This window comes from Triticum aestivum, chromosome 5D, assembly GCF_018294505.1.
Source record: "Triticum aestivum cultivar Chinese Spring chromosome 5D, IWGSC CS RefSeq v2.1, whole genome shotgun sequence".
In the NCBI taxonomy this organism is placed as follows: Eukaryota; Viridiplantae; Streptophyta; class Magnoliopsida; order Poales; family Poaceae; genus Triticum; species Triticum aestivum.
Genome location: NC_057808.1, coordinates 375,328,395 through 375,342,194, shown reverse-complemented (window position 1 = coordinate 375,342,194; position 13,800 = coordinate 375,328,395). Strand labels below are relative to the sequence as shown.

At 44.8% G+C, this 13,800-nt stretch overlaps 1 protein-coding gene across 1 annotated transcript; it reads right to left on the bottom strand.

Annotated features, from left to right (window-relative positions):
* Nucleotides 1-2,011: 2,011 nt before the first annotated feature.
* LOC123125002 (uncharacterized) lies at nt 2,012-2,752 on the bottom strand. The gene has a single exon (XM_044545548.1). The coding sequence runs from the start codon at nt 2,656-2,658 to the stop codon at nt 2,242-2,244; it is 417 nt and encodes a 138-aa protein (XP_044401483.1). The 5' UTR covers nt 2,659-2,752; the 3' UTR covers nt 2,012-2,241.
* Nucleotides 2,753-13,800: the final 11,048 nt, after the last annotated feature.

The following is a 13,800-nucleotide window of genomic DNA, read 5'->3' as shown; positions in this document are numbered from 1 at the left end:
ATTGGTAACGTACCGGGACCACCGGGAGGGTCCCGGGGGTCCACCAGGTGGGGCCACCAGCCCCAGAGGCCTACGTGGGCCAATAGTGGGAAGGGACCAGCCCCTAGGTGGGCTGGGGCGCCTCCCACCAAGGCCCAAGGCGCCCTCAAGAGGAGAGGGGGCAAACCCTAGGAGCAGATGGGCCCTAAGGCCCACCCTAGGTGCGCCCCCCTCTCTCCCCCTTGGCCGCCACCCAGATGGGATCTGGGGGCTGCCGCCACCCCTGGGGAGGGAACCCTAGGTGGTGGCGCAGCCCCTCCTCTTCCCCATATATACTTGAGGTATGGGGGCTGCCCAACACAGGATTTGCTCTCCCTCTTGGCGCAGCCCTACCTCCCTCCCTCCTTGTCTCTCGTAGTGCTTGGCGAAGCCCTGCTGGAGTACCGCGCCCCTCCACCACCACCACGCCGTCGTGCTGCTGCTGGACGGAGTCTTCCCAACCTCTCCCTCTCTCCTTGCTGGATCAAGGCATGGGAGACGTCACCGGGCTGCGTGTGTTGAACGCGGAGGCGCCGTGGTTCGGCGCTTAGATCGGAATCAACCGCGATCTGAATCGCTACGAGTACGACTCCTTCATCCGTGTTCTTGCAACGCTTCCGCATAGCGATCTACAATGGTATGTAGATGCACTCCCCTTTCCCTCGTTGCTAGATTACTCCATAGATTGATCTTGGTGATGCGTAGAAAATTTTGAATTTCTGCTACGTTCTCCAACAGAAGGACGTGTGCCGGGACAGCCTTGCCCTGTCGCTGCCTAGATCTTGCAGAGGAGCTGTTCCGCTTCCCCTGGCACCGTGCGGATGGCCGCCGTGGGCAATGCCGACCCCGGCCGTGGTGTCCTGGCGGCGGCCTTGGCTCTGTCGGCATTGGCGGAGGTGTCGCTTAGCGCCATTCCTGGTCAATCTTAGCGAGCTCCCTGCCGAGGTAGTCGCTCCGGCTGCGTCTGCCGGAACACCGACACCGGCTCCAGCTGCTCCTTCACTATGGCGGCATTGAAGTGCGCATGCGCCTGCTCCATGGTCAAGTCGACATGGAACGAAGCAGACAGGGGCGCCGAGTCATCGTCGGATGCTGTTTCCATCATCGGGTCATAGTCAGAGACCTCCAGGAAGCTGGCCCACAGACTAGCCTCTGTCCACCTTGCACAACGTCCATGCGAGCCGTCCGCAAGGGTAGCTAGCTCGTGCTTCTATTTGTCAAGAGGCTCTCCCACAACGCTACAGCTTTGTAGTCATGGCAGAGATGATGTACATAGGAGGATGTGAAGCAAGACGAGGTGTAGTGATGTTTGTGTCAGGCGTGGCCTCATTTAAATAGCGGATGCCAACCAGGCCAAGCTGCGGGGTGTGTCAATGTGGACACTAAAGTTGGTTTCTTTGCCAGCGTGTGTATGTTTAATGACGGTTGGCGAATGGCGGGCAGCCCATTTAAATGCGGTAACTACCGGTCCCGTCTAGTCACATCTATTTGGTATTGAACAGGTGCGAGCACCGGGACGTGGCGTGGGCGGCGCTCTTGGTGGACGCACCGCTGTAGTGTCATCACCAGTGAGAGGTCGCGTCAGCTCTGTGCCGACATAAATGTGGCGCTGACACTCTGAAGAAGCAATGCGTGTCAAATGCTTCATTTGAGAAAGGGTGCGGGCAAGGGAGACAGTTTTGGGTGGGTCCGGGTTGTCTGTCACATGCGTGGCAACGGTCCGAATGTTCACTAAACTCATTGGTTTGCCTTCGGTTTGATGAGATACCTCATTGAATGGTGAAATGGGTCCGAACAAATGCAGACAGTTTGAGAGTAAACGATGGAGATGCCATTTGGCACAAATGTGATGGTTCTAACTAATTATCTAGCCTTTAGCTCGTATGAAAATAGTACACAAACTCATTGTTATGAAAATCGTTAACTGGTAGGCGAATAGAAGATTAGTAGACTAATCAGCAAATTAACCAATTAATCTAATGCGGCTAGTCAATGACTCTGCTAGTAGGGATTAATCGGTAAATTAACTGATTAATCAGATGAAATCCTGAACAGAGCATAAACGTCTCTGTAAATACACAATTACGTAGACATAGCTGAATGCCATTGAGGCTTCAGCATTAATACTCACTTCTCGTTTTGAAAATAAAAAAAAAACATTATCCTCACTCGCATAATGCCTCACTCTGTAACATACACTCGTAGTAGTAGAAACAGAATCGGTCAGGCAGCTCTGGCCAGCTCCCGGTCCACGGCCACCTTGAGAAAGCTCCCCTCCTCGACCACCATCTGCACCGGCATGAAGCCGAGCCCGTTGGCCACGGCGAGCATGACCTCCTTCATCTCCGCCCGGAACTCTTCCCGGTCCACCCCGCCGTCGCCGTCGCGGTCGAAGCGCGCGAACAGAACGCGGTAGAGCTTTGCGAGCTCGTCGGGACCAACGGCGCCGGCGTCGTCGACACCGAAGTGCTTCTCGAGGACACGGAGGCTCATGATCTCCCCGGCCATCTCGCTGTAGCAGAGCCGGCCGTCGTGGTCGGCGTCGAGGGCCGCGAAGCGTCCATCGACGGAGGCGTTGAAGGCGCCCTCGTCCTCCACGAAGCTCTGCACCGTCCTCCCGTCCAGGATCTCCACGCTCATCTTCAGAAGAAACTCTCGGTACCTACTGACGCTAGTTTCAGGAGTTTTTGTGTCGTGTGTCGTGTGTCGATCTTGGCTGGTTTGTGGACATGGGGAATATGTGTCGGCAGCTATTTATAGCCAGCGCTGCTTCAGTTGGAGTAGTGCTACCGTATTTGCCTTGCCCACGGGAACGTGCTGGGTTCATGCTGATAACTGTGGTGTTCGCTGGTCTCGCCGCGTCGCACCACGGTTTTGACAGCAACGGCGGCGGCGAGTTTTAAAACGCGGGGACGGCGTGGACGGCGGTGCGCGCGCTCTGGAAAGCCCTCGAAGCAAAAGGCCGTGTTGCGTTGACTGCTAAAGCGAGACCGGTCATCGTTCAAAGAGTGGCGACGTCGTGCTCGTCGCACGCACGCGCACCGTGACCGGGCGCCCATAGAGCCTGAACACCTCCTGTTGTTTTGTCATTCACCGACCGAGGGCCTGCAAGTTTGAGACGAGCAGCAGCTGGGTTTGGATGGTACGCGTGTTTCAACAGACGCCTTATAAATTGATTAACAAATGTACCTCACGCTTTTGCCAGGATGGTTTTTGGTGTACCGACACGACGATACCACGCCGGCCACCGGTTTCTATCGTCGATTGGTGGCTATGCATTTGGAGAAGCTTCTCCTCTCGTTTCGTTTCCGTGCCCTCAGAGCATCTCAAGCTCCTTTTCTAAAAAAGAGAGCATCTCAAGCTGATCCCCAAGAAATGGAGTAAACGTCGAGTTAGCTATAGTGAAGTAAATTCAGTCTACTAAATTTTGTCTGCACCGCCGAACTTCTAAATTTAGTGGAGTAAATTTCTATTTTTGTCAAATTCTCTTATTTTTTTACCACCGAAATAAACTTGACTGCATATGAGCACACGTATAAAAACCAAACATGATAAGTAAGTTCCACACGATTCATGAATATTATAATTCATAGCTTGCAAATCAAATTATTCAAATTCAAACACACTGAATGAGTCAAATGAAGTACATAGCATGGTAAATTCACAACTACAAAGTGTTATGGAGATGTCATTGATGCTCAACAAGATCATGTTGGAGCTGGTTATGAACTTCTAGGTTCTCGATCCTCCGACGCGCTTCAAGTAATGCCTGAATCTTATTTGGATCGTGCTCCGGCTCAACAGAATTCCCATTGATGATGTATCAAAAGTTCTCAGGCATTCCTCTCTCATCTTCAATGATCATGTTGTGCAAGATGATGCAACAAGTCATGATTGCCATAGAACCTTGGAGTTCCAATACTTGGCAGGGCCACGAACGATTGCAAAACGTTCCCTGAAGCACACCAAAAGCTCTCTCTGTATCCTTTCTACTCCCTCTGTTCCTAAATATAAGCCTTTTTAGAGATTTCAATGAAGACTAAAAACGGAGCAAAATAAGTGAATCTACACTCTAAAATATGTCTATATAGATCCATATGTAGTCCTCATTGAAATATTTAAAAAGGCTTATATTTAGAAACGGAGGGAGTAGTATACTCTTGACGTGTTGCAAAGTGAGAACTTTTGTTACCTTTTGGTCCGGGATTGTTTTGACAAATGTGGCCATGGAGGATAGATGCCATCCGCGAGATAGTAGCTCATCATGTGCTCATGGCCATTCACCGTATAGTTGCAAGGAGGAGCATCTCCCGCAACAAAGCCTAGCAAACAGTGGTGATCTCAAAAGCACATTCAATTCATTGTGTGAGTTAGGCAATCAAAAGAATGAATGTCAAATCTATAGATCCTTCGATGCAACAGCCTCAAGAATGATCGTGGGATTGTTGCAGTGGCCTTTGTACTGACCTTTCCACCTTGCAGGACAATTCTTTCAGGTCCAGTGCATACAGTCAATTGATCCAAGCATCCTTGGTCATCCTCTTGCTTCACTCTCGGTCATGAGCCTCTGGGTGTCTTCCTCGTTGGGTGCCCTCAAGTACTCCGGCCCAAAGATATCAATCACTGTTGTTGGAGATGTCATTGATGGCCTGGCTGGATTATCATGTAGTGCCAGCGTCACCACTATTTTTCCTTCTTAGGCAGATGGACCCTCTCTTCTGGGTTTTTTTATACCACCTTCCGATGAGTTTTTTCTTTTAATTTTTTATTGTTGTTGTTGGTTTTATTTGTTCCCTTAATTTTCAAAAATAAAAATAATTTTAAATTTTCATGAACCTTTCCATAATTATTGACACTTTGAAACATTTGTCAACATTTTATAATCCATGAAAAATTTAAGATGTGTGGATATTTATAAATTCATTAATTTTTTAATCACTTTTGAATAATTTAAAAAAAATTCATGCACATCTTAGATTTTTGTGAATAGTTTAAAAATCATGAATCTATTTTCAGTCCACAAATAATCTAAATTAATGATGATTTTTAAATTCATAAACACGAACATTTTTTGGATTCAGGATGCCTGTTGAATTTTTCTAACTATCAAGCGGCATATAAAAAAGACCAATTGTAGGCGAGCAAGCGAACGAACGGTCTGGTAAGTGAACAACGAGCCGCCATACTGGGTCGCGGCCTAACCGCGCGTTATGCCCCAAAATAGGACCTTGAAGGCGTAGAATAAGCGCCAGGGATATATTTCGCCCAACCGGACTGTTTCTTGATTTCTTCCATCTCGATGATTTTTTCCCTCCCACCTATAGCTACTAGGCCGGCCCATATTCACCGATATTTCGTTAGCTGGATTTCAATAGCGTTCGCTGAGTTTGTCCGCTGGGTTGGTTATCTCCGGGTTTTTTCTTTCTCATTATTTTTGTTTCTTCATTGATTTTTTCCAGTATTTGGTTTTTCGTTTCATTATTATTCTCGGTTTCACTGGTTTATTCTTCTATTTGTTTTTCTGTTTGTTTTCTCCCAAATGTTTTTTTTCTTTTTCAGTTTTCCTTGGTACTGGTCTTTCCTCTTTCATTTTTTCCGGTTTTTCTACGCTTTTCTTTTTTCTTTTTTTGTCCTTTTTTACCAGTTTTATTAACATATGTCTACTTATTTTCACTATGCAATATACATTTTTGGTGTGTACATGAAACATTTTTTATTAGTACACGTTGAACAATTTTTCAAATACAAGATGTACATTTTTTCATACATGTTTCGAAAAACATTCGAATAGTTCGTCAACATTTTTTCTGGCAACAATCTTTTTTCGTAACAACGTGAACATTTTCCTACAATGTGTAAATATTTTTTCTAAATGTCACTAACATTTATTTTGAAAACCGAATTTTTTTCTATAAAATGTCCGTACATTTTATAAATGGTATGAAACTTTTTTATACTAAAAAACATTTTTTACTTTTGTATTAACATTTTCCAAATATTCCACGTACATTTTTTGAAATGCAGGAACAATTTTTAATTGCGCTAACATTTGTTTTTTGCACATTTTTAGCATTATTTAAGTACATAATTATAATTTTTTCATATATATGTTTTTGATGTCTTCTTTTCTCATACATATTTATACATTTCTTGTAAACGCAAGAACATTTTCTTATGCACACCTAACATTTTTGTAATACATGATTAACCTTTTTTATATAATGTAATGTACACTGTTTTTACACACGTGAACTTTTTTGTCACAAACATTTTTATGAATGATATCAACATTTGTTTTAAAATTAGGCTAATAAATTTGTGCACTACTTCAACATTTTTCGAATTTATGATTTTTAAAATTTTAATAACATTTAAATTTTTTGTATTTTGAACTTTTGGTAAATATAAACAAAACAGAAAATTTTAATAACATTTAAATGAACTAATGAAACCAGCAGAAAAATGAACTAACCTGGGAGCTACTTGGTTTGGCCCGTTAGTACCAAACCTCGACGCGAACGTATGCTCGGTCTCGTACTAAGCGACATATAGTTGCGCCACAGAATAAGAACTCTTGCACTGATGAGTTCTTTTTACACTCCTCTAACTTGGGTTTAAACCGAAATATTTTATTAAAATCGAGATATTCGCTCTGATATTGTCACCAATGACAAATGAATGCAAAGGATTTAAAATATCCGATCTTTATTTTGTTTCCACGAGACATGGGCTATTTATGGACGAAATCAAGTCATACATCGAAAGGAATAAAGTGAAGATAGAGGAGATCAAGTGGGAGGTGCAACACAGGCACCAGAGCAGAAGTCGAGGTTCCATACGACCGCATCCTCTCGTATGGGCGGTCGTATGGTGTGCCAACTGAGGCCTCCGATCCATCTGAAAACCTTTATAAAGGGCCCGACGCCAAATGAGCAACATAACATGTCACACATCGTCATCTTCACAAAAGCCATCTCCATCAACCCTAGACGCCGCCATTTTCCAATCTCCATAGCCACAACTTTCACCATCATAGTTCTCAGCCATCTAATCATACTTGTAATCATGATCACATACGACATCCATTGTAAGACATGTTATCAATCTTCATGATGTGTTATTCGTGCTGTCTGATCTTCATGTGTGAGTGAAGGAAATATGCCCTAGAGGCAATAATAAAGTTGTTATTTTATATTTCCTTATATCATGATAAATGTTTATTATTCATGCTAGAATTGTATTAACCGGAAACTTGATACATGTGTGGATACATAGACAAAACACCGTGTCCCTAGTAACTATCTACTAGACTAGCTCGTTAATTAAAGATGGTTAAGTTTCCTAACCGTAGACATGTGTTGTAATTTGATGAACGTGATCACATCATTAGGAGAATGATGTGATGGACAAGACCCATCCGTTAGCTTAGCATATTGATCGTTCAGTTTTATTGCTATTGTTTTTTTATGTCAAATACATATTCCTTCGACTATGAGATTATGCAACTCCCGGATACTGGAGGAATACCTTTTGTGCTATCAAACGTCAAAACGTAACTGGGTGATTATAAAGATGCTCTATAGGTATCTCCGAAGGTGTTTGTTGGGTTGGCATAGATCGAGATTAGGATTTGTCACTCCGAGTATCGGAGAGGTATCTCTGGACCTCTCTGTAATACACATCATAAGAAGCCTTGCAAGGTATTCCTCCAGTATCCGAGTATCGGATACTGGAGGAATACCTTTTGTGCTATCAAACGTCAAAACGTAACTGGGTGATTATAAAGATGCTCTATAGGTATCTCCGAAGGTGTTTGTTGGGTTGGCATAGATCGAGATTAGGATTTGTCACTCCGAGTATCGGAGAGGTATCTCTGGGCCTCTCTGTAATACACATCATAAGAAGCCTTGCAAGCAATGTGACTAATGAGTTAGTTGCGGGATGATGTATTACAGAACGAGTAAAGAGACTTGCCGGTAACGAGATTGAACTAGGTATGACGATACCAACGATCGAATCTCGGGCAATTAACATACCGATGACAAAGGGAATAACGTATGTTGTCATGTTTAGTCAGAGTCACGTAAAACTTGCAACAACAAAGTAGAAGACGTCTAACTTGTTTTTGCAGGGCATGTTGTGATGTGATATGGTCAAGACATGATGCGATATACGTAATTGTATGAGATGATCATATTTTGTAAAAGTTATCGACAACTGGTAGGAGACTTATGGTTGTCACTTTATTGTATGAAATGCAAATGCCATGTAAATGCTTTACTTTATCACGGTGCGTTAGCGATAGTTGTAGAAGCAATAGTTGGCGAGACGACCACGACGCTATGATGGAGATCAAGGTGTCAAGACGGTGATTATGCAGATCATGACGGTGCTTTGGAGATGGAGATCAAAGGCACAAGATGATGATGGCCATATCATGTCACATATTTTGATTGCATGTGATGTTTATCTTTTATGCATCTTATTTTGCTTAGTAAGGTGGTAGCATTATAAGATGATCCCTTACTAAAATTTCAAGATATAAGTGTTCTCCCTGAGTATGCACCATTGCGATATTTCGTCGTGTTGAGACACCACGTGATGATCGGGTGTGATAAGCTCTACGATCACATACAACGGGTGCAAGACAGTTTTGCACATGCGGAATACTCGGGTTAAACTTGAGGAGCCTAGCATGTACAGACATGGCCTCAGAACACTGGAGACCGAAAGGTTGAATGTTGATCATATAGTAGATATGATCAACATAGAGATGTTCACCATTGAAGACTACTCCATCTCATGTGATGATCGGACATGATTTAGTTGATTTAGATCACGTAATCATTTAGATGACTCGAGGGATGTCTATCTAAGTGGGAGTTCTTAAGTAATATGGTTAATTGAACTTAATTTATCATGAACTTAGTCGTGATACACTAGTGCGCGTCGGTCCTAAACAAATGGTTTTTAACCCCTTTCCGCGACGGCATCTGGAACCGTCACAAAGTGAGTGTGGGCGATAGGGGGGTCCTTCCCACACGACCCAGAAACCGTCGGGGATATGCCCTCCTGGCACACACGTTCGGCAAAATGAGGTCGTGTGCGACCGGCGAGTGCTCAAATACGGAAATATCTACAGTACAGCTAAAAAATACAATTATACGGCGAAATTGTTTCCAGTCGCAAGTACATCCCACACAGTCAGTCCTCGCTAAACGTTTCCGTTCGTATGTACATCCCACACAGTTGCTCCAAGGAAAACGTTTTCGTTCACAGGTACATCACATACAATTTTTCTCATTAAATCATTTGTGATAGCATTGCCATTACACATGATATTAATAAATTTATCGTTTGCGTTATTGAATGCATCACACACGGTGCGTAGAAAAAAACTATGTGGTAAAGGCTGTCCATCACACACACTTTTTATGTGATAAACGTTTGCGCAAGGTGACCTAACGCAAACAGTTTTCAAGAGAAAGTCATGTGTGCAGTGGAGATTGATCGCACACGTAATGGATCCTAGAAACGTTTCTGATCTCCACGTATATCACAGACGTTTCGCTTTCGCAAACCGTGTGCAGTGTAATCCCTATTTAATCCATAATTAATCCAATTAATCCCTAATTTAAAAATCACATGTTATGAATTTGTAAGTAGGCAATCACTTATTTCATATCCAACCATGTTTATTACAAATATAGGTTCAACCATGAATCCACAATTCAATGCACAGGTACATATACTGAAGAACTACAGAAGCACCAAGTAAAGAATGATGAACCACAGTTGTACTAAAGATTGTAAAGAGAGAGGCAAAAGAAATTCTGGTTGCTGGAGAAGGTGAAGCGGAATGCCCATATTGTTCCCTCCTCCATGCGTAAGGCGCGCACGACTCTAGGCCAACCCCTTGTGATGGCTGCCCGTCCTTCCTTCACTGTCTTCATTAGGACTTCTCGATGCTCATTGTAGTCTGGATGAAATACTTTAACATTCATTGCGTGTCCACCTATCATGTACTTTGCGAGGTAATCTTGAGTGAACTGCTTCGGGAACCACTGGGAACGAAAAAGATTCAGACATTGTTGTCTAACAACTCATTATGGGCAGTAAAAAGAGAAGGCTGCAGAGTTTGTAGTTACCATCCTACAGCTCACTGTTGTGTTGGATAGAGCATAAACAAATAATTTGCTTGCCACCATTCGTATCTTTTTGCTAATGATCCTTATCAGTTTCCTCACTTGATGCTTGTTCATCAATATCTCATTGCCCCATACGCAAAAAGGGTCGATGCGCGGATCCTTACCAAGGGCATATGTACCTACAAGCAACAAGTCAATATTAGAAGCTAACTAGTGTCCAGGCCTGGATCTATATGCACTACATTATGGAACGACGGGGGGAGTACAAGCCGAGGGATGAAGCTAACCTCGGCGGAAAATGGTGGCCACTCCCGTTGTTGTCCTGCATAAGTAGTGGAAAGGCATGATAAGTACAGCAATCTTAACATCAAACAAATATAGCAAAGGTAAACAACATCATCTCCAAATGATAGGTTGAATGTGTTGGTTTCAGCATGCTATTAAAGCAGATATAAAATGGAAGGCAATGTTACCGACAGCAGGCTAAACAACCATCAAATATTGCAAATCAAACTGGTATTGTTGAAAATGAATAGAACGTAGGTAATGCTTAAACATCACACTAGATAAATGTGTAAAACTGAAATAAAGGGCATGTGTTAACTACACCAGGAATAACTGGAACCACATATAGCCGTTCAAACTGGTATTGATGTAGTTGAGCGGCACAGTTCCGACTTGCACACAATGAACCACACATTGTGAATGACTGAAATAAACAAGGCATAAATGACCAGTATAACAACCAAATATAGCCATTGAAAACTGGACAGAGTCTCACTGCAACCAACCTAACAAGCAAATACAGATAAACAGGGCATATGCTTGAAAACTGGACAAATGCTCACTGCAACCAACCTAACAAGCAGATAAAGATAAACAAGGCATCTGCTTGATAACTGGAGAAATGCTAAAAAAGCAACCTAACAACCAAATACTGATAAACAAGGCATCTGCTTGATAACTGGACAAATGCTAAAAAAAGCAACCTAACAACCAAATACAGATAAACAAGGCATCTGCTTGATAACTGGACAAATATTCACTGCAACCAAACTAAGAACCAAATACAGATAAACAAGGCATCTGCTCGATAACTGAAAAAAATGCTCACTCCAACCAACCTAACAACCAAATAAAGATAAACAAGGCATCTACTCACTATAAACAACCAAATATAGCCATTCGTGAAACTAAAGTGGACAATTCATACTTAAACATCACATAGACCTATTGAACAATACATTTTTGCATAACTAAGATAATTAAACACGGCACAGTTAAAGCACCGCACGGCAAATGCTACTACAACAAAGGGTACGGGTTGGCAAGCTAGAAAAGGTAATATTTGCTGATAGAATGTTGCCTCACATTTCATGGACGGGATCCTTCCAGTTGGAAGAGCACAGACCCATGGTGCGCTCTCTGATGTCACAGATGGGTGTTTCACCTGGAAGAACCTTTGTGGGTGCCGTCCTCGTGGTCGTGGTCGTGGTCGATGAGATCTGACTTGGCAATTGAGGATCCCAAGCCGCCGCCGTAGGACGTGTCCTTCAGAAGTGACAAAATGGGCTCGATGGCGTATAAAGCTTGCAAATCCTTGACCGCTTGGCGGAGGAGATCAGCGGCAGGGCCATCGAAGAGATCGACGACGGTTGAACCAGAGGGGTTGGGGATGGACCACCTAACCTGTGACATGGCCCGCGTGAAGCCGTCGGTGTGGACGAGCTTGATGTCGTAGCCAACTTTCCCGAGATACAGTAATACGCTAGCCCGCTGACATGAAGCCTTCGGCATGGCAACGTAGTCAACGTCTTCGCCGGCTTCCGCGGCGACGTGTTGCTCCGGGATCGACAGGTCGGGGCGAACAGCGGCCACCTCGCCAACGTCTGCCGGAAGGCCATGATAAACCTCTTCTTGGCCGAACGCTCGTCGGGCTCCCCGGGATACATGGTCGAGCTTAGGCTGCGACATTCTGGAGTAGGGGATGTGGATCTGGCGGGGAGGGACACCGCAGGCCTCATCTAAAAACTCAGGGGAGTGGGGCGACGGTGTGGGAATCGCTAGATAACCCGAACTTTATTATCTAAGCTAGGAGGAACGGGCAGACCGGCAGGGTTAGCAGCGGCGGCGGCGGCGAGTTAGGGTTCGGAGGGGGGAGGGGGCGGGTGGGGGACTGTGGAGGGGGTGGTGTTTGAGGATACACCGCGGCTACTGAAAATTTTAGTAATGGTGGGTGGAGATGGTGGTGGACGAGGGAGGACGACGGTTCAAATGCCTCGGCTGCTAAAATTTTACTATAAGGTCGGTGCTGGAGGAGTGTGGGCGACGGTTGAAGTACGGCGGCTACTAAAATTTGGGTAAAGGAATTGATGCGGGGCGGGAGTGCCCAAGATCGCGCACGGTCCAATAACAATATGCGTGTATGATAATAAGGAAAAGTGGCGCGGATCCGCCGATTTTTGCAACGCTCAAGGTGGGTAGTTTGTTTTTTATATTTCTAGCTAGCTAGTCTATCGCACACGGTTCGTCCTAATTTCCAAATAAACTAACCCACCTTTAGCTTCCACAGGTGGTGGTTTTACAGCGCACTTGCATCGCACACGGTTGAGCCAGTACCTCCACCCTTTGCTCGCGCTTGCGCGGTCGTGGTGATTCCAGCGCACTTGCATCGCACACGGTTGAGCCAGTACCTCCACCCTTTGCTCGTGCTTGCGCGGTTGTGGTGATTTCAGTGCACTTGCATCGCACACAGTTGAGCCAGTACCTCCACCCTTTGCTCGCGCTTGCGCGGTCGTGGTGATTTCAGCGCACTTGCACCGCACACGGTTTAGCCAGTACCTCCACCTTAATTTGCTCGCGCTTGCGCGGTCGTGGTGATTCACATCGCACTTGCATCGCACATGGTTTAGCCAGTACCTCCACCTTAATTTGCTTGCGCTTGCGCGGTCGTGGTGATTCACATCGCACTTGTATCACACACTGTTTAGATATTATACCCTGTGTCCGTTGAGGATCATCAGAGTCTTTGCAGCAAAAAATAATGTTAGGGAGGGTCAAAAGACAGCCACACCAGCATGTGGCCCAAATATATATGAGTGAAAAGGGTGGTATGTGATGTTCAAAATTCCAATGCACAACTTTGACCCCGCGGGCCCACGCTTGGGCGCGTCATTGAAGATCGATGAGAGGGCCAGAAGTCAAGAACCACCTGGAAGTGGCCAAATATATGTACGAATATTGGGGATGTTTAAAACTTTAAATACACAATGCATAACTTTGGTGGCACCTGCCTCGCAAACCCGAAAGCACCCTAACAACCACCTAGATAGGATATATATAATGACATAATGTCGTACCTAGCTAGGATGCTTGGCCCACCACCTCCCACTTCGTGTCAGCGGGGCGGATGCACGTAATGATCGATACTTTGGTCATACATGCATGTCGCCACGACCTACCATAAGACGGACCAATGAATCTTTCGTTTGGTCAAATGACAGTTGTTGTTGTCGATAAACCGCTTGGTCCAATAGATTGAACCATCATAAACATCGCACGAGAGGAACCACAAAACCAGCACCTCTTGCATGCGGCCCAACATGATGTACGTTGGGAAGGGGCGATGTGTATT

Coding starts and splice junctions, on each gene's coding strand:
- LOC123125002 (XM_044545548.1), bottom strand. CDS start 2,658: ATGAGCGTGGAGATCCTGGACGGGAGGACGGTGCAGAGCTTCGTGGAG.